Source organism: Colobus angolensis, unplaced genomic scaffold, assembly GCF_000951035.1.
Source record: "Colobus angolensis palliatus isolate OR3802 unplaced genomic scaffold, Cang.pa_1.0 Scaffold107, whole genome shotgun sequence".
Lineage (NCBI taxonomy): Eukaryota > Metazoa > Chordata > Mammalia > Primates > Cercopithecidae > Colobus > Colobus angolensis.
The window spans coordinates 3,671,460-3,691,802 of record NW_012111697.1 but is presented as its reverse complement, the minus strand read 5'-3'; the positions used below and the strand labels follow the sequence as shown (position 1 = coordinate 3,691,802).

The window sequence follows — 20,343 nt, the reverse complement described above, 5'->3', positions numbered from 1 at the left end:
CCCGGCCTTTTTTTTTTTTTTTTTAAATAGAGACATGGTCTTGCTCTATTGTCCAGGCTGGAGTGCAGTGGCACGATCATAGCTCACAGCAGCCTTGAACTCCTAGGCTCAGCCATCCTCCAGCCTCAGACTATCAAGTAGCTGGAATTATAGGTGCATACCACCATACCTGGCTCTTTTTTTTAGATTTTTTTTTTTAAGTAGAGGCAGAATCTCACCATGTCGCTCAAGCTGGTCTTGAACTCCCGGCCTCAAGCAATCCTCTCACCTTGGCCTCCCAAAGTGCTGGGATTACAGGTGTGAGCCGCTGCTCCTGATCTAATTCTATCCCAGGGCTCGTGGTGTCAGTTCAGGCACATAAGAGAGGGAGTGAATGGGGATGTCACCTGCTTTATTTCCTGAAGCGGAGCCACAGCGTGGGATGCACTGGTCACCTTGGCCGCAGTAGGGACAGCTGTATGGGGTCTTCCTTCTGGTTTGTTGGCTCCTGCTGAGAAGCCCCAGTTAAGGGTATGAGAGCCAGGAGGAGTGGCTGCTGGGGGCATTGATCAGCAAAGGTTTAGGGGTGGGTGGCACTGAAGGAGGTACCTGCTGCACTTTGACTGCTAGGGTCTGGAGAGTCAGACCGCAGCCACCAAAAGTCAGCTGGGGTTGGACCTGCAGGCTGGCGCTCCTCTCGACTGGTGGGCTGAGCCTGGCGGAACCTATTTATATACCTGTGAACATCAGGGGATAGCAAGTGAGTGGAGTGAGGAGAGCCAAATAATAATAAGAATAATCATAGCAACCAGCGTTTACCAAGCACCATGGCAGAGCCTGGTAGCTATTCCTCAATATCTGCTTTTCTTTCTTATACAGTCACATAACTATTTTTGAGACAGGGTTTCACTCTGTCACCCAGGCTGGAGGGCAGTGGTGCAATCATAGCTCACTGCAGCCCCCAACTCCTGGGCTCAAGAAATCCTCTCTCCTCAGCCTCCTGAGGAGCTGGGACACAGGTGCATGCCACCACGCTTGGCTAATTTTTGTATTTTTATTTATTTATTTGTAATTAATTAGTTTATTTTTTGAGATGGAGTTTTGCTCTTGTTGCCCAGGCTAGAGTGCAATGGCGTGATCTCGGCTCACTGCAACCTCCACTTCCCGGTTCAAGTAATTCTTCTGCCTCAGCCTCCCAAGTCCCTGGGATTAAAGGTGTATGCCACTACACCCGGCTAATTTAGTAGAGATAGAGTTTCACCATGTTGGTCAGCTGGTCTCAAACTCCTGACCCCAAGTGATCCACCCACTTTGGCCTCCCAAAGTGCTGGGATTACAGGCGTAAGTCACCGCAGCCCTGCCAATTTTTGTATTTTTAGTAGAAACGGGGTCTTGCCGTGTTGCCCAGGCTGGTCTGGAACTCCTGGGCTTAAGGGATCCTCCCGCTTTGGCTTCCCAAAGTGCGGGGGTTACAGGCATGAACCACTGTGTCCGGCCAGGAATGTAACTTTTATCTGGGCACACAGCCGCTCTCCTATGGACTATATTTACCAGGTACCCTTGTAGCCTTGTGACCACGTGACTAAGTTCTTGACAAACAGGGTATGAGATGTGATTTTGGAAAGCTGATGTGGTTGAAAGCCATTTTGCACCATGAAGGAAAGGGCAACGGTCTAGAGTTGGGATGGCAACAAGACAGAAGAAACCTGTGTCCCTGACATCTCAACTACGGGCTGCCACGTCATCCCTGGTGGCTTCTGCCTGGACTGCAGGTGAGGGAGGAATAAATTCTATCTTGTTTCAGCCATAATTAATTTGGGACTCTTTGTTACAGCAGCTGAACCTGTATTCTACAAATCTAAGTGGTCACTATGTGAGAAGCATTGCTAGAGATCATTACAGATAGTAACTCATTGAAAGCTCAAACAGCCCTAGGGGATGTGTACTATTAGTATACCCAATTTAGGCCTGGCAGTGGCTCCCACCTGTAATCCCAGCACTTTGGGAGGCTGAGGCGGATCACCTGAGGTCAGGAGTTTGAGACTAGCCTGGCCAACATGGTGAAACCCCATCTCTCCTAAAAATACGCAAAACTAACCAGGCATGGTGGTGGGCACCTGTAATCCCAGCTACTTGGGAGGCTGAGGCAGGAGAATCACTTGAACCCAGGAGGGAGAGATTGCAGTGAGCCAAGATCACACCACTGCACTCGAACTTTGGCAACAAGAGTGAAACTCCATAAAAAAAAAACAACCAATTTAGAAATAAAGAAACTGAGGCTGGGCATGGTAAGTCTGGCCTGTAATCACAGTACTTTTTGGAGCCCAAGGTGGGAGGTTTGCTAGGTGTGGTGGCATGCACCCGTAATCCCAGCAATTCAGGAGGCTGAGGTGGGAGGATGGCTTGAGCCCAGGAGTTCAAGGTTATAGTGAGCTATGATTGCACTACTGACCTCCAGCCTAAGCAACAGAGCGAGACCCCGTCTCTAAATAAATAAATAAATAAATAAAAAGAGATAAACTGAGGCCAAGATCATACATAGAGTTAAATGACAGAGCTGGGATTTGAACTCAGGCAGTCTAGCGCCAGAGTTCTTAACACACATAAAGTGCCTGGTCCTAAAAGAGTGCTGCAGAAACAGCTCTGGCCATGATGATTATTACTGCATGCCTTCTGCCTCCCTCTAACCCAAAGCCTCCTTTTCCCCCAGGGCCACTGGTACTTACTTGGCCACCACGGAGTCCCCGCTGTCAATCAGGGTGGGTGCTGGGGAGGCCCCCAACTGTCCCTCAGTGGTGCTGGGTGGGGAAGGGGTCCCTGAACTGGATGGCCAGGACTCCTCAAACAGCTCAGGGGAGTTGGGACCTGTGGCTAGAGCCTTGGGAGCTGATGGGAGCCTGGATCTCTGAGACCTGGATGGGCTCAGGGTCTAATATCGGGGAAGAACACAAAAAGAAAAAGTATGAGGCCTGATGGGTCATCCCTGCAGGGGAACCAAAACACACACGAAGTCTCAGTCCAGAGAGGAGGAAACACATCCTGTACTGATAACAACCTAGTGTGATGGGGGCTCGGATGGGGAATCTAGGTGGTAGAAAGGGGGACAAGGGCAGGGTCATGGGGAGGGGAGAAGGTCACATGTCTTCCTACCCTCTAGAGGTCATTCTCTTGCTACTGGACCAGCACTCAGCACTCTTTGAAGGGGGTCCTCACCTTGGGACACCAGGTCTGGCTCCGGGATGGCCAGTAGTGGCTTCGACCCAGGGGCGCATCTCCAAAGGGACTATCTTGAATGGAGAAAACTGGCAGGCTGCAAGAGCAAAGTGGAGTTCAGGCAGCATGTGACTTTGCTGCGGCCCTGGGGAGGGGGACATTAGAGGAGGGCAGAACCAGACAATTGCCATAGATTCCTGGAGGAGAGGGGCTGTCATTCCCATGAAGCACCGCTGCACACTCAGGATAGCGACAGTGGAAGGGTGAGTCCCGGGAGCCCGCCCCGGGAGCAGTCTTAATAGGGAGCAACTCAGGAACTGGCAGCCGGTGGTTCTCAACCCTGGATTCAGTCTAGGAGGGGCTTTTCAACGTTACAGACGCGCGGTTCCCATTCCAGGCCAACAGAATCAGGACATCTATTAGTGGGGCTGGGCCTCCGTGTCTTTTCCGCAGCCTCCCAGATGATTGTGAAGTGGAGCTCAGGTTAAGAACCGCAGCTCGCCGGGCGTGGTGGTTCAGGCCTGCAACCCCAGCACTTTGGGAGGCCGAGGCCTGTGGATCACTTGAGGTCAGGAGTTCGAGACCAGCCTTACCAACATGGCGAAATCCCGTCTCTACTAAAAATATAAAAAATTAGCCGGGCGCGGTGGCGGGTGCCTGTAGCTCCAGCTACTTGGGAGGCTGAGGCATGAGAATGGCTTTAACCCAGGGGGCAGAGGTTGCAGTGAGCCAAGATTGTGCCACTGCACTCCAGTCTGGGCCAACAGAGCGAGAGACTCTGTCTCAAAAAAAAAAAAAAAAAAAAAAAGAACCGCGGCTGGACTTCATCACCGAGCATTTCCCATAAATTCTTGGGGACACGAAGGCAAAGGGTAGATGGACTACAAGCCCCAGGATCCACTGGGCTCCGCCTCCCCGAGAAAGTTCAAAGACAACGCCCAGGCATGTCTGGGGGGCCATTTCAAAATTAAGAAATTCAGATCTCAAGCCTTCCTTGGACACCTTTAGCGGAAATAATCCCTTGGGGCCACTCAGAGAGGAACATAAGACTCTTCGGGGACCCCCGGAATGCTGAAGGCTACGGCTGGAGCGGCCAACGGCTGTGGAGCATGTTGGGCGTTGTAGTTCCAGTGCGGTGGAGCCCTAGCGACTCCAGACCCTATCCCGCCCGTCCCCAGGCTGTGCTGCTCTCGCCCTTGGTCCTCCCCAGCCTCCTGTATTCCCTGGAAGAGCGATCCGCCTCACCTGGGATCCATCCTGCGGCTCCCTCCGCGCTTCCGCTCACTGTGCTCCTTCACCAAACAGGCCCCGCGCGCATCTCCGTCGCTTAGCAACGCCCTGTCAGCCCCGCCCCTCTCTGTGCCCGCGCAGGCGGCGAGCGGCCTCCAAGGCGACCAATGAAAGAGAGGAAACAAAGTACCCGGAGGAAGGTGCTTCACGATTGGCTGGGACGACTGCCTGCCCGACAGAGCGCGTTTGATTGGAGAACCTGCCTCGTGTAGCAGTAATTGGCAAGACCGTGTACCAATGGGAAGGATCTGAGGCTGGGCCTGAGGTTAGGAGGTGATCCAAAGTACCCTCCCTTAAAAGTCCAGGTTTTCAAGCGCCTTCTTGCTGCAGAAGTCCTGTCCCGACTCCTTTCTACCATTCTTTCTGTTGCAGGGGCAATGGCGTGGGGGTGGGGGGCGCTGTGTTCCTTCTCTAACAGCTATTCCCCCATCAGTTGGGCCAATCAGTCCGTCCCGGTGGTCATCTAGCCAGTTACTTCTTGCTGCAGGAGCAGCTGGTTGCATCAGTTGCCAGGTCTGGGCTCCTGGCCGAGGTAGCGGGATCAAAATGAGCTATTTCGAGCCCCAGCGCGCGGCCCCCGGGGGGCCAGCCTTCATGAACTGTTCATGTTCGCGTCCCCTGGCCGGTGCACACCAGAGGCTGAGTCAGAGGCACAGAATTAGGCCCGGCCTGCGGGGGGACTGGGCCCAAGGCCCGGCTGAGGATGAGGGTAGGGAGGGCCTGTTCTATGTCCTTCTGACATCCTGGCCGGGCTACCGCATTCCCCAGGAATCTGCTCCTAAGACCTCCATCTGCGTCATCCTCAGACCTGCCAGGGGGGGAGGCAGTGGCTTAAAGGGACTGGAAACTCTTCTGTGGGCCTCTTGGGCTCTGGGCCCCAATCACCGCGCTGTGCTCCCCACACCCGCAAGGCTCCGCTGCCTCAGCCTTAGTTTCCCCTTCTGGAAATTGGGGAATCTTCATGACATCTTCTTGACAGCATTTGCCAGGCATCCAGCAAGCGCTTAATAAATGGCCAAGTCATTGTTTGGGTTTCTAAATAAGGCTCTCCTAATGGCCGGGTCTGGCCACGGTCCCAGTGTCCCTGGGCAGCCCTCCGAGGGGCCGGCACAGGGCGCACTATAAATCGGCGGCTGCGCACGCAGGGGCACTGCAACGCGGAGGAGCAGGATGGAGATCCCGGTGCCTGTGCAGCCGTCTTGGCTGCGCCGTGCCTCGGCCCCGTTGCCCGGACTTTCGGCTCCCGGACGCCTCTTTGACCAGCGCTTCGGCGAGGGGCTGCTGGAGGCCGAGCTGGCTGCGCTCTGCCCCACCACCCTCGCCCCCTACTACCTGCGCGCACCCAGCGTGGCGCTGCCCGTTGCCCAGGTGCCAGGCCTGGGGAGGGGGCGACTCGACCACTTCCAATGCCAGGGGTCTGGGGCAGTCTGGGGTGGGAACGTGTGAGAGAATGTTCGTTGGCCTTGGGCAAAGTGGAGAGTCCGCAGCTCCGAAGGGCTTCCGGAGTTCCTGGGGAATCTCAGAGGCCGGCTCACTGCAGCGGGTGGGAGGTCCCCGTCGCTCTTAGGGGTGTGTGTGTGTGGCGGGGGGTCTCAGCTCCAGAGAATAGAAGGCCTGGGTCACTCTAAGGGGAGTCTTGCTTACTCTGAAGGAGGCTGGTGACACGGGAAATCTGGGGAAAAGGAGGCGGGCAGTGACTCCCAAGGGGAAGGAATGTTCTTAGTCTCAGGGAAGAGTTGGGAGACTGTGTGCAGTGGCCCGATATCTCCAGAACAGGAGGGGAGGGCCCTGCGACTTGAGGAAGGCTTCCTGGCCACTATGAAGTGGGGGAAGGCTACCAGTAGGTGCTGTGGTCCCGTGACTCGACTGGGAGAGTAAGCAGAGGATCCTGGAGACGGGGGAAGGGTCATCTCGGCGACTTTGGTGGGACTGGGGGAGAAGGGACCCGGGGCTCTGAAGAGGGAGCTGGGGAATCAGTGCCCTGAGGGGCACGATGACTTCGGATTCGCTGACACCAGGGGAGGGCACAGGTTCCTGACCTTGCAGGGGAAGGGAGCCTTATCACTGCAGGGAAGAGGGCAATCCCAGATATTACAGGGGGAGGACGAATCCTCGTTATTCAGGGTGAAGAGGTACTGGGTGACTCCCAGTAGGAAAGCGGACTGCTCAGCTCTGGAGGCCAGAGTGAGCCGCGGCACGGAACCGACGGGGGTGGGGTCTCCCTGGGTGGGTCCCGCGAGCCTGGCCCGGCCTGATAACAGTCCCGCCCGCGCCCGCTGCGCGCAGGTGCCTACGGACCCCGGCCACTTCTCGGTGCTGCTGGACGTGAAGCACTTCTCGCCGGAGGAAATTGCTGTCAAGGTGGTGGGCGAACACGTGGAGGTGCACGCGCGCCACGAGGAACGCCCGGTGAGCCGCGGCGGGGGCGGGGTTGGAGCGAGTACGCGCGCAGCAGGGCCGGAGGGGCGGGGCCGCTCAAGCCTCCCTCCCCTCCAGGATGAGCACGGATTCGTCGCGCGCGAGTTCCACCGCCGCTACCGCCTGCCGCCTGGCGTGGATCCGGCTGCCGTGACGTCCGCGCTGTCCCCCGAGGGCGTCCTGTCCATCCAGGCCGCACCAGCGTCGACCCAGGCCCCACCGCCAGCCGCAGCCAAGTAGGGGGCTGGGCCGCGCCCACACTCCAGGAGCGTCCTCAGGCTCCCTCTATTGAAGCCGATCTGACTCCGCCCAGCGAGATGTCCTGAGCGCGCCAAGAACTGGCCTCTCACCCACTCCTAGATTCTGCCCTGCCCTCCACCCTGGACACTGCCTTGATAACCTAGACCCTTACACTGACACCCTCGCTCTCACACCCCCTCTAGCTTTCGGACCCCACACCGACGCCTCCCCGGCTTCCAGACCCTACCAGCACTACCCTAACCCTCAGCCAACAGTCTCAGCCCCACCGACCCACTTTCTTGGCATATAGCCCCACTTAAGACCCCTTCTCTACTTCCTTCTGAGTCCTCTATGAAGATATCCGGGTACTACATTTCCATCCCTTGCCTATTTTGACACCTAATTATGGTGTAGACAGCCCTCCCCCAACCCCAAGCCTGTCAGGCACACTCCCCCCACCTCCCAAATGTCCTGGACTGCACAGACTTCCCACTCCAGACCATCCAGGCCTGGTTCCCAAGACCTGCTCCTTCCCCTACAACCAGACAGTCCACAACTGCCCCGCTCCAGCCCATTTTCTGCTGTGAAACCCCAGCCAGCCACACCAGACTCTGGAACCTTTTTCTGACCACCCCAATTCTTGGACACCCATACCAGGCCAACCAGAACACCCAACCCCAAACTGTACAGACTCTCCCACCCAAACCTCCCCAGACACTGCACGAATGTCCTAGGCCCCCTCCCTAACTCTAACCAGACCCCGTCCCCCTAAGTCCCTTTGTCTTGACCCCCAAGTCTTCAACCAGATAATCCTCGGCAACCCACCTCTCACCCTCCTCCTCTTCTCCTTCAAGACCCAGCTGAGCACCGGCTCTGATTCCCTACAGCCTTTCTCCCTGCCACGACTCCCTTACTCTTTCCCAGGCTCACTCTCCCAATAAATGTGCTAGAGCTCTGCCAGCTGCTTTGTGTCTTGGCCAGGAAGGATGGACCGGAGCAGACACCAGTGTGGAGTTGGGGGATGTTTACTGGGGTGGGGGGACCTGGGAACATCACTGTCGTTCGTACATCTCTCGTAGGATCTTCATGCTTTCTGAGTAACGAAGCTGGTTCCGATGAGAGGCCTCCTTCCACCTGGGGAGGCAGAGGGAGGACTCAGCAGTTGCAAAAGGCCCTAGGAGGGGCAAGCAGGTTGGGGGACGCTCACCTCTGGCGGATGCGTTTCCAGCGCTGCATGTTGCGATAGATGAGTGTGGAGGGTGAGGGCTCGGGCTCAGAGGGCTGCATGGACAGAGAGGCCAGGTTGAGTGGACATTCCTGAGCCCCACCACATGTGTCCCATAACCCTGGGCCAGCCTGGCATACTCACCTCATCGTCAGCGGTGCCCTGCATCTCAGGCTGCAGTGGGGATGGGATGCGGGATCTGCAGGCATCTCCAGGTGGCCCCGGGGGTGTGGGTGGCGGCAGCTTGTACACATCACGACTCTTGCTGTTGTTGACTTCTGAGCCCTGGGGACACAAGGGCCCCAAGCCAGGCCCAAGAGAGTCAAAGCAGAGGGGCTGGGAATCCACATTCATCCCTCCTGCCTTTCCCAGCAACAAATGGCATGAGGGGCTCACTAAGGGACTCGGACAGGAGGCATGTCTGAAGGGCAGACACCTCAACCAGCCAGGGGTCAAGTCTGCCTGCCCCAGGGACCCCTGTCTTCTCCTATCCAGCCCAGAGACTCCATCTACAGCTGTCAGCCCAGGGAGTCCTGTCTACGGGGTCACATCTGTGCCACCTAGGAAGCTCTGTCCATTTTTGACAGCGTGAAGGGTCCTATATGTCTGTCCTGGGGACCCTTGTCTACCCTCCTGGGCCAGATGGCTTATAGACCCCCATCTGTTCCTGCCCCGCCCATCTGCTCCTCAAGGCCTGGTGGCCACTTCTGTCTGTACTAAGGACCCTTATCTAGCCCCTCGGCTCCTGGGAACCCCTGATCTTGGAGATCTACATCTAACTGCCCAGGGTAACCCTGTTCCCTGTCCCCCAGGCCAGGTGGCTATGTATGTCTCCCCTAGGGACCTCGATCCACACCCCAGCCTAAGGGTGCACATCTGCGTGCTTGGCCTGATCCAGGATTCATGTGAGGGACCTGTGTCTGTCCACCCCGCTAGCTTAGGGGCAGGATCCTTTAAGCCTATCCACCCACTGCCCGGCACCAGGCTGCTGGGCTGGGGTCCACCACCCATCCCACCTCCTCATCCTCAGGCAGCGGGGGCAGGGGTGAGCTGGGAGAGCATTCGCGCTCGCGCACAGAGGGGCTGTTTCGCATCCAGGCGCGGCAGATCGGGTACAGTGGCGTGTTCTCGCTGAACTGGGCCAAGTCCACGCTCCGGTCGAACAGCTTGATCACATATGTGTCTGGGAGGGTGGGGATGGGAGGTGTGTGAGCATCCTGGCATAGGCCCTCGGCTCCTTGCCGACCCTCTAGGGCCACTGTCTACTCACTGGATCGCTGTGGCCCTCCCTCAGCCAGCCCGTCATCCATCTCCCTCCTCTTCTTCCTCCGCTGGTGGGGGAAGCGGGCAGATGGCCTGCGTAGGGAGAGAGAGTGTCAGGACTGGGGTAGGAGCTGAGAGCCTCTAGTCAGCTGGCTGGGACCCTGTCACCTTACCTTTTGCCAGTGGCTGCGATGGAGCAGTCCCTGTGGGGAAAGACAGTTGACCCTCAGACAAATGCCTGTGCAAAACCCTGCAGAGGGCACCCTGGGGATACTGGTATCAAACCTGAGATGCTCACATGAACCCCACTTGCCTCTTGGGCCTTTTGTCCCACCCATACCCGTGGGGATCTAGGTGGCAACCGTGAGGGGACCTAAGCTTCTCCTGCCACAGGGTCTTTGTACAGGTGGAGTGGTCAGGACTTCGATGGAGGTAGTGCTGGGCTGAGCGGTCAGGGCTTGGATAAGGGAAGAAGTCACCAACCACAAACTCTCAGCTCCAAATCCAATCAGAAAAACTCACTTATTGTGGGTGTCTGAGGGTGTTTTCCCAGCTTCCTCATCCAGACGCTCCCTAGAGGCAGAAGCAATCTCTCAGCTCAGGGTTCCAGGGCCCCAGAGAAGGAAGGCACTGAGCAGCCTCTCCATTAAGCACCTTCCTCCCCAAGTCAGCCTCTGGGGTCCCACGCAATCCACCCAGGATCAGAGGGCCCAACCTGCCAGGGTGCCTGGCCCTGTGACCCCACGCTGGCCTACCTGTCCATGTGACTCTTCTCCAGCAGACACTGCAAGACGGCATCCAGTTGGTTCCGGGCTTTGGCCATCTCCAGCTCTGGGGCAAGAGGGAACCCAGCAGGAGTCAGCTCCCAGGCCCCAGCTAAGCGGACAGCTGACTGGGTCAGGGAGGGGCATGCATGTCATCTGCCCTGGCCAATCTCAGAACCAGGCCCAGGCAGCCTGAAAGGGTGCAGCAGGCAGAGATGGCTGGAGTGATGCCAAGAGCTCTGAGTTCCAAAGCTGTCCCGCACGATCGCACTGTGACAGGAGGCAGGGCCAATCACCTTACCTTATGAGCCTTTTGGGTTTTAAAAAAATGTGTTTTAATATGATATAAATATATTAGAAAAAATTATATAGAGATGGAGTCTCACGATATTGACCAGGCTGGTCTTGAACTCCTGGATTCAAGTGAGCCATCTCGGCTTCCCAAAGTGCTGGGATTACCGGTGTGGGCCACTGTGTCTGTCCCAGTGGCAAGGTTTAAATACCTATGTATTATACACAATAACTCACTGAATTATCACAATAACTCTTAGGGGTAGATGTGAATTTTTTTTTTTCTCGAGAAAGGATCTCATGATGTTGTCCAGACTGGTTTTGAACTCCTGGGCTCAAGTGATCCTGCTGTCTCAGCCTCCCAAGTAGCTGGGGCTATAGGCACGTGCCATAGAGCCTGGCTCAGATAGATATTATTTTTATTCCTATTTTAAAGAGAATGAAACTGAAGCACAGAGATGTTAGGCCACATGCTCAAAGGCACACAGCAAAGAAATTGCAGAACTGATGATTTGAACCCAGGCTGTCTGGTTCCAAAGCTGAAGTTATGAGACAGAGGCTCAACCTGAGTGCAGAATCTGGTTGAGGCAGTGGTATAATTTTATTTTAATTAATTAACGTATTTATGTTTTGTGAGATGGAGTCTTGCTCTGTCACCCAGGCTGGAATGCAGTGGCATAATCTTGGCTCACTGCAACCTCCACCTCCCAGGTTCAAGCGATTTTCCTGCCTCAGCCTCCCAAGTAGCTGGGATTACAGGAGTCCGCCACCACGCCTGGCTAATTTTTGTATTTTTAGTACAGATGGGATCTTACCACGTTGACCAGGCTGGTCTCAAACTCCTGACCTCGATGATCCGCTGGCCTCTGCCTCCCAAAGTGCTGGGATTACAGGCGTGAGCCACCACGCCCGGCCAACAGTGGTATAATTTTAAATCTGAATTCAATCTGAATGAGCTGACATTTAAAAATTGGGAGATTTCTTTTCTTTTCTTTTTTTTGAGACACAGTCTTGCTCTGTTGCCCAGGTTAGAGTGCAGTGGCGAGATCTCAGCTCACTGCAACCTCTGCCTCCCGAGTACAAGTGATTCTCCTGCCTCAGCCTCCCAAGCAGCTGGGACTACAGGCGTGTACCACCATGCCCAACTAATATTTGTATTTTTAGTACAGACAGGGTTTCACCATATTAACCAGGCTGGTCTCAAACTCCTGACCTCATGATCCACCCACCTCAGCCTCCCAAAGGGCTGGGATTACAGGCATGAGCCACTGTGCCCAGCCAAAATTGGGAGATTTCACCTAAAACATCCTGTTTGGGCTTTTTTTTTCCCCTCAGGAAATGAGATCTAGGCCCACCCTCCTGCCCAGTGAGCCTGTGGCTGCCTCCCATCATCACAGAACTTGAGGAAGTGATGATGTTATGCTGTCCTACCTTTGAGAGGTGTTTGCTCTCCTTTCTGACTGGTGGGAGCTCTGGCTCTAGTGCTCAGAGCCTGGAGGGGACACCTGGGAACTTGCCTGACCAGTCCAGGGACTTCCTGAGAAGCTCAGGAGACACAGGGATTCAAACATAGCTCAGAGGAAAGACAGAGTGAGGGTGGGGAAGGGAGTAGCTGAGATTGCAGCAAAGCCTTGGGCAGATGCAGAGGGTATGGATCTCTCCCCAGGCCCAGCTTCTCGCCTGAACCCCCGACTTGGGCCTGAAGCCTCCCTCTCAAGGGTCGCCTCACAGTCCCCAAGTTCCTCCCTGTACCTCACCAGGGATACCCCTCTCTCTCCCCTACCCCAGCCCACCAATCCCATGACCTGTCCACTGGGCCTCCCGAGTGTCTCTCCCACCCACCTCCTCTCCATTGTACCCATGCTGGTCCAGACCTTTGCTCCCCCTGGGCTCCCGCCTCAGTGTCCCCTTCTGATCCACCCTCCACAAGGCAGCCAGGGGAATCTTCCAGAAAAATAACAAATCTGACCCTGATCTTCCCCTGCTTGGAACCTTCCATGACTCCACAGCACCCAGGGGTGGAGTCTGCACTCCTCAGCCTGGTACTAACAGGTGTACACCATCCCTCACCATCATTTGTGGTCAGACCCACTTCACTTTTCTTTCTTTCTTTTTTTTTTTCCTTTTCTCTTCTTTTCTTCTTTCTTTCTTTTTTCTTTTCTTTCTTTCCTTCCTTCCTTCCTTCCTTTTATTTCTTTCTCCTTTCCTTTCCTTTTTCCTTCCTTCCCTCCCTCCCTCCCTTTTCTTTCTTTCTCTCTCTCTCTTTCTTTCTTCGTTTTTTGTTTTTTGTTTGTTTTGTTCTTTTCCAGGGTCTCAATCTATCACCCAGGCTTGTGATCTCAGCTCACTGCAACTTCTACCTCCCTGGATCCAGCAATCCTCCTGCCTCAGCCTCCTGAGTAGCTGGGACTAGAGGCTCGTGCCAGCACACCTGGCTAATTTTCTTTCTTTCTTTTCTTTCTTTTCTTTTTCTTTCTCTCTCTCTCTCTCTCTCTCTCGGACTAGAGGCTCGTGCCACCACACCTGGCTAATTTTCTTTCTCTTTCTCTCTCTCTCTCTCTCTCTCTCTCCTCTCTCTCTTTCTTTCTTTCTTTTTTGTATTTTTTATAGAGACAGGGTTTTGCCATGTTGCCCAGGCTGGTCTCAAACTCCTGACCTCAAGTGATCTGCCGGCCTCGGCCTTCCAAAGTGTTGGGATTACAGGCGTGAGCCACCGCACCTGGCCTCCCACTTTGTTTTGATAACACTTTTGCCATGGGACATCCTGTATCATTTTACTATTATCTTTCTGTCTAAATTCTGCACCCCTCCCACTGCCCTTACCATGCCAGGCCTGGGATCCAGTCAGCTCTGCCCCAACCCAAAATATCTCTTTCTAAGTTTCAGTTTCCCCAATGACCACAATTCCTATTTCCTAGGATTACTGGAATATAGTGACTGTGAGGATTAAGAGTGCCTGTACTTCAGGCTCACAGCAAGATGTGTGACTGATCACTGCTGGAAATGGGGAAACTGAGGGGAAGCCAAGAAAAGAGAACTTCTCGGTCGGGCGCGGGGACTCACGCCTGTAATCTCAGCACTTTAAGAAGCTAAGGAGGGAGGATCGCTTGAGGTCAGGAGTTCAAGACCAGCCTGGGCAATATAGCGATACTCCGTCTCTACTTAAATATTTTAAAAATTTAAATTAAAAAAAAAGAGAAAAGAAAAGGACCCTTCTCAGAGTTACCGGCTCAGGATTCCCCATGTTTTACCACGCACCGCACTGCCTGAGCCACCACCATTCAATCTAAAGCGACTTCAAGCGCAGACCGGGAGGGTGTGAAGGTGGTAGCCAACGCTCGCTGCCTGATACAGCGATTGTCAGGTGGGCTGCAGGGAAAAGTGCAGTCCCTTTTCCGCGATACTCCCTTCTACCAGGACTCCACACCCTGTCAACGCGATGGTCCCGACAGGCCCCCGACGTCAGGGTCCTCACCTGATTTCTCCACTTTCACCTTCACGGGGAACATGGTTTGGGTCCAGGATCTGGCTAGCTGGGTCAGAGGCGCCCCAAAGGGCCTAGGGTCACAAATCAAGGCGGGAGGCGGGCGGGGACAGTTCAAATATGAGCTTCGTGGGCCACGGGTCCTCCGCCTTTGGTTGTGTCCAGCCTGGACCGTGGCCACCACCCTTCTGTGGGCTGGCCCCTTCGGCAGCAGCTTGCTCCTATTAGTTAATGCAGTCGTCAATCTTATATCCTGACCAACTGAGAGCTGCCTCCGTAGTCTCCCAGCCTTAGGTCCCACCCTCCTGGGGCTTTGCTTCCGGAAACAAACCATCGACCACCAAGCTTCCTGGGAGGTGTAGTTCCAGGTTCCCAGACCCACCCGGAGTAACAGCGCCTGCGCCGCGCGGGGCACGGTGGGAAACAAAGGATTAGGGCATCGCGCGGCTTCCCGGGACTTGTAGTGTTAGAAGGGTTGAGCAACACCAATTTAGCTCTTTACCGAATTTAACCAACCGTTGGAGTCCCTTCATCCCTAAGAGGAAGACAAATGTAAAATAATGTTGGGTTCCCTCTCACTGAGCACTCTCTAAGTGACAGGTACCAGTTAATCTCTTTGCAGGTACAACTTCATTCATTTTGCAAATATTTGTTAGTATGCCGGGCACTCTTCTAGGCATTGGGGACACCTCGAGGAACAGAACAGACAAAAATCCCTGCCCTAATAGGGCTTATCTTTTAAAGAATGGAAGATAAACAGTAAACAAGTAAAACATTTTAAGTGAAATGTAATAGGAGAAAGAATATAGTCTGGGCGGGGCACGGTGGCCCACACCTGTAAATATCAGCCCTTTGGGAGGCCGAGGCGGGCAGATCACCTGCGACCAGGAGTTCGAGACCAGCTTGGCCAACATGGTGAAACCCTGTCTCTACTAAAAATACAAAAATTAGCCGGGACTGGTGGCATGCGCCTGTAATTCCAGCTACTCGAGAGGCTGAGGCAGGAGAAACGCTTGAATCCGGGAGGCGGAGGTTGCAGTGAGCTGAGAGCGCACCTCTGCACTCCAGCCTGAGCGACAGAGCAAGACTCTATCTAGAAAAACAAACAGACAACAACAAATCCCCCCCCCAAACAAAAAAAAAAGCCACACAAAAAGTGTAGCCTTAAACGGACATAGGAATATCAAGGTGGTGATTGAATTTTAAATAAGTTGGATGGTCAAGGAAGGATTCTCTGAGAAAGCTCTTGACTATTTTTATTTTTGCAGACAACACTTCCTTCAGAAAACGGGAAACTTGCATTTATCACACATCTTGGTCCAAATAAATCCTAGGAGGTAGCGCTGTGATCTACACTTCTGATGAGAATACTGAAACCCACAGTAGGAAAGTTATGTTTTTGAATTCACAACTACCAGTACAGGGTAACAGCCCCTAGAAATGGAAGCACTACACCAATTGCACCACTGCATTCCAGCCTGGGCAACAGAGCAAGACTGTCTCAAAAAAAAAAGAGAAAGAAATGGAAGCACTATTTTTTTCTTAGTTCCTCATCTAAGAAAGCACTATTCCTGCTTAGTTCCTGAGCTGGAAAGTTCCTAGTTCAGAAGATTATGAGTAGTATTTACTGTAAAAAATGTATATCATGTCTAAATACTAAGCCTGGCACGAAGCACTCAACAGATGTTTTTAAATATTAATAATCATTTATGCCTCAACCTCTAAAAGATCCCAGGAAGTCAGTATCGAAAGTTAGGGTCCTTTATTGGGGATGTCAGCAGAGAACAGGGGAGATGAAAACAAGTCTTAGGAGTTTGAGAAGGGGCTCCCAGGACAGGCTCCTCTGCTCTAAGGAGCCTGTCCTGGGAGAATGAGCAGGGTCCCAGTCTGTGCAGAAGTTGTCAGGGGGTGCCCAGAGGTATGGTGAAGGAGAGGTAGTCCCCAAGGGCACCCCAGCGGGGCCGGTAGATCTGGAAGATGGTGATCCAGGAGGTGAGCACTATCACCCAGAAGAGGAAGCCCACAGCTGAGCGCCAGACATCTGTCATGGGAAACAGAAGTGGGAAGGGTTGGCCTCCTGCTGCTCTCCAGACTTCCCTAGACCAGCCTTCCCTTCTCACCCAGAGCCCCAAAATTCTGGATCCTCCATTGTCCCTTCCCACCAAGACTCCCCCGCTTCCCCCTCTCCCCAGCCACTGGCCTCCCTCCTCTATACTCTGGACTCACAGCCTTTGATTTGGCTCTGTTCTGTGTAGGCTGGGACAAGGAAGGCCTCTCGGAAGAACCAGAAGATGTTGACCAACCAGAGAAAAGGCAGGAAAGCAAACCCACCTAGGGAGAAAGAAAAAAAACCACACAAACCCTAAAACCTCATAAGGCCATGAAGATCTTCTCCAACTCCCACCCAGAAGACCTATTTGGAAGAAACTCTCCCACACCCAAGTTCAAATGGAGATTTCTGCTGTCAGGGACTCAGGAATCTGGCTCCTCTTTGGGATCCAGGAATCTGATTCCTCAACCATCTCTTTCGCTGGACCCAAGAGTCCAGGCCCTCAATCCCCCTCCTCTCTTGGGATCCAGAAACTGAGGCCCCAGCTTCCTCATTCCTCAGGACCCAGGCCCTCCCCGCTCAACTCCAGGAGTCGGCGTTCACAGGTGCTTCATCTCTTAGACTCACGAATCCAGGCCCCGAGGCCCTCTTCCCTCTGGTGCTCTAGTCCAGTCCCCTCTCTTCTCCTGGGACCCTAGTGATCTGCCCTTACCCAGGTAGTACTTCCGGCACAGGTTCAACTTCTCCTCATTGGACACTCGCTCCAGGTTCATAGCTGCGCTGGGGCCGGGTCGTCCCAAGGGTCTGCGGGGCAAGACCCAAGCCTTGACCCTATGTAACAGATGCAAAGATCACGAACAACCACGCCCCTATTACAACAAATCAGAGATAAATGTAAAGGTGGGTTTGCTGAAAGCAGAGCATCCCCGCTCCCACTAGCAAGCTGGCTGGATTAAAGAGCTCTTTATGCTTACTAGGGTGGGCGAAACGACCCCCAACTTACCACGAGAGCTCACTTCCTCCGGCTGGGATGCCTTAGCCACTTTCAGTTACGGACGTATGCGCGAAATGCCCCAGGTTTCCCTGGAGATTGTAGTCTTCTTTGGGCGAGGCAACACTGCACGCATGCGCTGTTGAGAGAATTCCTGCCGGGGAGTCGCACGCCTCCCACGCGCAAGCGCCCTGGGGCGTTTCCGAGAGCTTGGTAAGCGCCTGGAGGGGGCAACGAACTACACTTCCCAGCGCTCCTAAGCAACGGAAGTGATGTAAGAGCAGTCAGAACTGGAGGGCTTGGGTAAAAATGGCTGAATATTTAGCTTCGATATTCGGAACTGAGAAGGACAAGTGAGAACGGGCGCTGGGAGTGGACTCTCGTGGAGTAGAGGCCGGGGTCCTGGGGTCCCGGGTGGTGGGGCGGTGTTTCTGGGGTGCCCCGCCTCCCCGGCCCTCGGTTCACTTCTGTCTTTGCACCTCTTCCAGGGTTAACTGCTCTTTTTACTTTAAGATCGGGGTCTGCCGGCACGGAGACCGATGCTCCCGGCTTCACAACAAGCCGACGATCAGCCAGGTGAGACCCGGCACGGAGCCTCTGGGGTTAACGCCTCCTTGGCCCTTCCTCTTCTGGGGCCGTAGTCACTATGTCCCGCCTATTCCGAGTTCCTGAGGCCCTCCCCACCGCCCGGTTCTTTTTCTGATTGGACTTTTCTGCAGGCTCCTCCCACCAGTCTTCCTGCCCTTCTCCTGGGAACTTGGTTGCGCCCCCATGCACCCCGCGGCTGTTCATCCTTGTCAGTCCCCTCCATCCCGTTTCTGGTTTCTTAGGGGAAAAGGATCGCCGATGCACTCACCATGCTTAGGCTGGGGTGCAAGATTCCACCCCCAACCTTCATGCCTCACTCTCTTTGCATGCAGCCCTGCCCTCTGAGCTCAGGCCCCGCCCCTTTTAAATTCTGTGCGGACCATAGTGCTGCTCAACCTGTACCGGAATCCACAGAATACAGCCCAAACTGCAGACGGATCACACTGTAAGGGACCAGGTCTGGGGGCAAGGTGAATAGCCCCCAGTAGGCTACGCCCTGATTCCACCCTACGCCCCCTCCCCCAGGTCATGTGAGCGACGTGGAGGTGCAGGAGCACTATGATAGCTTCTTCGCGGTGAGGGTTGGCAGGGGTAGGTTGGGTTTCTTGTGGGAGCTCAGCTGAGTTCCTCTCCGTCTTCCACAGGAGGTGTTCACAGAATTGCAGGAGAAGTATGGAGAGATTGAAGAGATGAATGTGTGCGACAACCTTGGGGACCACCTCGTGGGCAACATCTATGTCAAGGTGCTTGCTGTCCCCTGCTTAGGTGGAGGCATTTCAGTGTCTCATGGTGGCCACTGAAGGCTCTCAGCTTGAAGTTCATCACTAAATCCAGTCTAGCCCCAGAGCTGCTAATGAGTACCCTGAAGATCTCTGAGTTCTCCTGCTGACCCTGACTGACGTTTCCTGCAGTTCCGGCGGGAAGAGGATGCAGAGCGGGCCGTGGCTGAACTCAATAACCGCTGGTTCAATGGACAGGCTGTGCACGCTGAACTGTCTCCTGTCACTGACTTTCGGGAGTCATGCTGTCGCCAGTATGAGATAGGGTATGGTAGTACAAGGGTGGGATGGGCACTTGGAATCCCAGACTTTGAATGTGTGGTAGGGGCTGTCAGTGACAATGGCCTCCTCCATCTCTCTATGCAAGGAATGTACCCGAGGTGGCTTCTGCAACTTCATGCATCTGCGGCCCATTTCCCAGAACCTCCAGAGGCAGCTCTATGGGCGGGGACCCAGGCGCAGGTACCTCAGGACCAGCCTGCTATGTCTCCTCATGTCCTAAGGCCCCTATATTCTCAGATGAGCCTGACCCTAAGTGCTAGTAACAACGTTCCCAAGACTCTTTTTTTTTTTTTTTTGAGGTGGAGACTCGCTCTGTCGCCCGGCCTGGAGTGCAGTGGCATGATCTTGGCTCGCTGCAACCTCTGCCTCCCAGGTTCAAGCAATTCTTCTGCTTCAGCCTCCCAAGTAGCTGGGATTACAGGTGCCCGCCACCATGCCCATCTAATTTTTGTATTTTTAGTAGAGACGGGGTTTCACCATCTTGGCCAGGCTGGTCTGAACTCCTGACCTCAGGTAATCCACCCATCTTGGCCTCCCAAAGTGTGGGGATTACAGGCGTGAGCCACCACTCCTGGCTCTTTTTTTTTTTTTTTTTTGAGACGGAGTTTTGCTCTTCTTCCCTAGGCTGGAGTGCAAAGGCATGGTCTCGGCTCACTGCAACCGCTGCCTCCCAGGTTCAAGCAATTCTCCTTTCTCAGCCTTCCAAGTAGCTGGGATTACAGGTACCCACGACCACGCCTGGCTAATTTTTGTATTTTTAGTAGAAACAGGGTTTCACCATGTTGGCCAGGCTGGTCTCGAACTCCTGACCTCAGGTAATCCACCCATCTTGGCCTCCCAGAGTGTGGGGATTACAGGCGTGAGCCACCGCGCCTGGTCATTCCCAAGACTGTTACACCCTAAGAGTAGTTCTGAGCCCCATCTGTAGACCAGTACCTAAGTCCCAATCCCCAAACCAGCCTGAACCCCTAATCCACGACTAGCCTGGCCTGATACTGGCCACTGAGTACCCCGATGCTGGCCACTGAGGCCATGTCTTAGAACTCTAGTTATTTCAGCACCCTCCTGCCTCATCCCAGAGCAAAGAGGCAGGCCTGCAGGATCTCTGCACCACTCCTCAGCGTTCTAACCTAACTCTCAACACTCCTATTCCCAAGTCACCCCCGAGGTTCCATACTAGCCACTGTCCCCGAGAGGGGAACCATCGGCGTTCCCCTGATCACCGGCATGGCCGCTTCTTATCCTTCACCCCAGACAGGGACAAATATTTCTGGCAGGACCTCTCCTCAAAGCTCCCTTCACTCTCCTGGCCCATCTTTCCCAGGCTCCCGGGCTCCATAATGTAATCTGTTCAGCATGGAGACTTTCTTCTACCGCCCTTCTCTTAATAAAGCTCCGTGTTTTGCTTTGGTATCAACTTGCTTTTGCTGTGGTTTGGCATTTCCCTCCACCCACACATGTGACGAAAAGGGGAAACAAGACTGGG

At 54.3% G+C, this 20,343-nt stretch overlaps 5 protein-coding genes across 11 annotated transcripts in view; 2 read left to right on the top strand and 3 right to left on the bottom strand.

The window, feature by feature from the left end:
• PROSER3 (proline and serine rich 3) overlaps window positions 1-4,516 on the bottom strand; it is an 11,071-nt gene extending 6,555 nt beyond the window's left edge. The window contains exons 1-5 of one of the 2 annotated variants that reach the window (XM_011948305.1): window positions 4,438-4,516; window positions 3,193-3,289; window positions 2,706-2,908; window positions 589-716; window positions 387-487 (exon numbers count right to left, since the gene is read on the bottom strand). In XM_011948305.1, the coding sequence (XP_011803695.1) occupies window positions 387-487; window positions 589-716; window positions 2,706-2,908; window positions 3,193-3,289; window positions 4,438-4,448 (540 nt within the window). In that variant the 5' untranslated portion in view covers window positions 4,449-4,516. Of the gene's footprint in view, window positions 1-386; window positions 491-588; window positions 717-2,705; window positions 2,909-3,192; window positions 3,290-4,437 lie in introns of both variants that reach the window. The other variant, XM_011948312.1, reaches the window with a different exon arrangement.
• Window positions 4,517-4,584: 68 nt separating this feature from the next.
• Window positions 4,585-8,100, top strand: HSPB6 (heat shock protein, alpha-crystallin-related, B6). Of its 2 annotated transcripts, XM_011948293.1 has the most exons (4): window positions 4,585-4,755; window positions 5,628-5,850; window positions 6,769-6,891; window positions 6,979-8,100. In XM_011948293.1, the coding sequence occupies exons 2-4, from the start codon at window positions 5,653-5,655 to the stop codon at window positions 7,138-7,140; spliced, it is 483 nt and encodes a 160-aa protein (XP_011803683.1). In that variant the 5' UTR covers window positions 4,585-4,755; window positions 5,628-5,652; the 3' UTR covers window positions 7,141-8,100. The 2 variants fall into 2 exon arrangements, with proteins under 2 accessions (XP_011803683.1, XP_011803674.1); XM_011948284.1 differs by lacking the exon at window positions 4,585-4,755 and having other exon boundaries at window positions 5,638-5,850; window positions 6,769-8,100.
• Window positions 8,101-8,147: 47 nt separating this feature from the next.
• On the bottom strand, window positions 8,148-14,551 carry LIN37 (lin-37 DREAM MuvB core complex component). Its single transcript, XM_011948274.1, has 9 exons — window positions 14,159-14,551; window positions 10,384-10,459; window positions 10,151-10,201; window positions 9,802-9,831; window positions 9,636-9,721; window positions 9,382-9,548; window positions 8,510-8,650; window positions 8,348-8,421; window positions 8,148-8,274 (listed from the first exon to the last, which is right to left on the bottom strand). The coding sequence occupies exons 1-9, from the start codon at window positions 14,499-14,501 to the stop codon at window positions 8,193-8,195; spliced, it is 1,050 nt and encodes a 349-aa protein (XP_011803664.1). The 5' UTR covers window positions 14,502-14,551; the 3' UTR covers window positions 8,148-8,192.
• An 854-nt stretch (window positions 14,552-15,405) lies between these two features.
• On the bottom strand, window positions 15,406-18,007 carry PSENEN (presenilin enhancer gamma secretase subunit). 3 transcript variants are annotated; one of them, XM_011948240.1, is made up of 5 exons: window positions 17,674-17,839; window positions 17,221-17,300; window positions 16,930-17,086; window positions 16,394-16,498; window positions 15,407-16,208 (listed from the first exon to the last, which is right to left on the bottom strand). In XM_011948240.1, the coding sequence occupies exons 3-5, from the start codon at window positions 16,988-16,990 to the stop codon at window positions 16,069-16,071; spliced, it is 306 nt and encodes a 101-aa protein (XP_011803630.1). In that variant the 5' UTR covers window positions 16,991-17,086; window positions 17,221-17,300; window positions 17,674-17,839; the 3' UTR covers window positions 15,407-16,068. The 3 variants fall into 3 exon arrangements, with proteins under 3 accessions (XP_011803636.1, XP_011803630.1, XP_011803624.1); XM_011948246.1 differs by lacking the exon at window positions 17,674-17,839 and having other exon boundaries at window positions 15,406-16,208; window positions 16,930-17,048; window positions 17,221-17,344; XM_011948234.1 differs by having other exon boundaries at window positions 17,221-18,007.
• U2AF1L4 (U2 small nuclear RNA auxiliary factor 1-like 4) lies at window positions 17,518-20,274 on the top strand. Of its 3 annotated transcripts, XM_011948252.1 has the most exons (7): window positions 17,518-17,561; window positions 17,697-17,784; window positions 18,441-18,539; window positions 18,708-18,857; window positions 18,943-19,037; window position 19,628; window positions 20,015-20,274. In XM_011948252.1, exons 1-7 carry the CDS (start codon window positions 17,518-17,520, stop codon window positions 20,201-20,203), a joined length of 666 nt encoding a protein of 221 aa, XP_011803642.1. In that variant the 3' UTR covers window positions 20,204-20,274. The 3 variants fall into 3 exon arrangements, 2 of the variants coding, with proteins under 2 accessions (XP_011803642.1, XP_011803648.1); XM_011948258.1 differs by lacking the exon at window position 19,628 and having other exon boundaries at window positions 18,708-18,790; window positions 20,014-20,274; XR_001002443.1 differs by lacking the exons at window positions 17,518-17,561; window positions 18,708-18,857; window positions 18,943-19,037; window position 19,628; window positions 20,015-20,274 and having other exon boundaries at window positions 18,129-18,572.
• The last annotated feature ends 69 nt before the right edge of the window (window positions 20,275-20,343 follow it).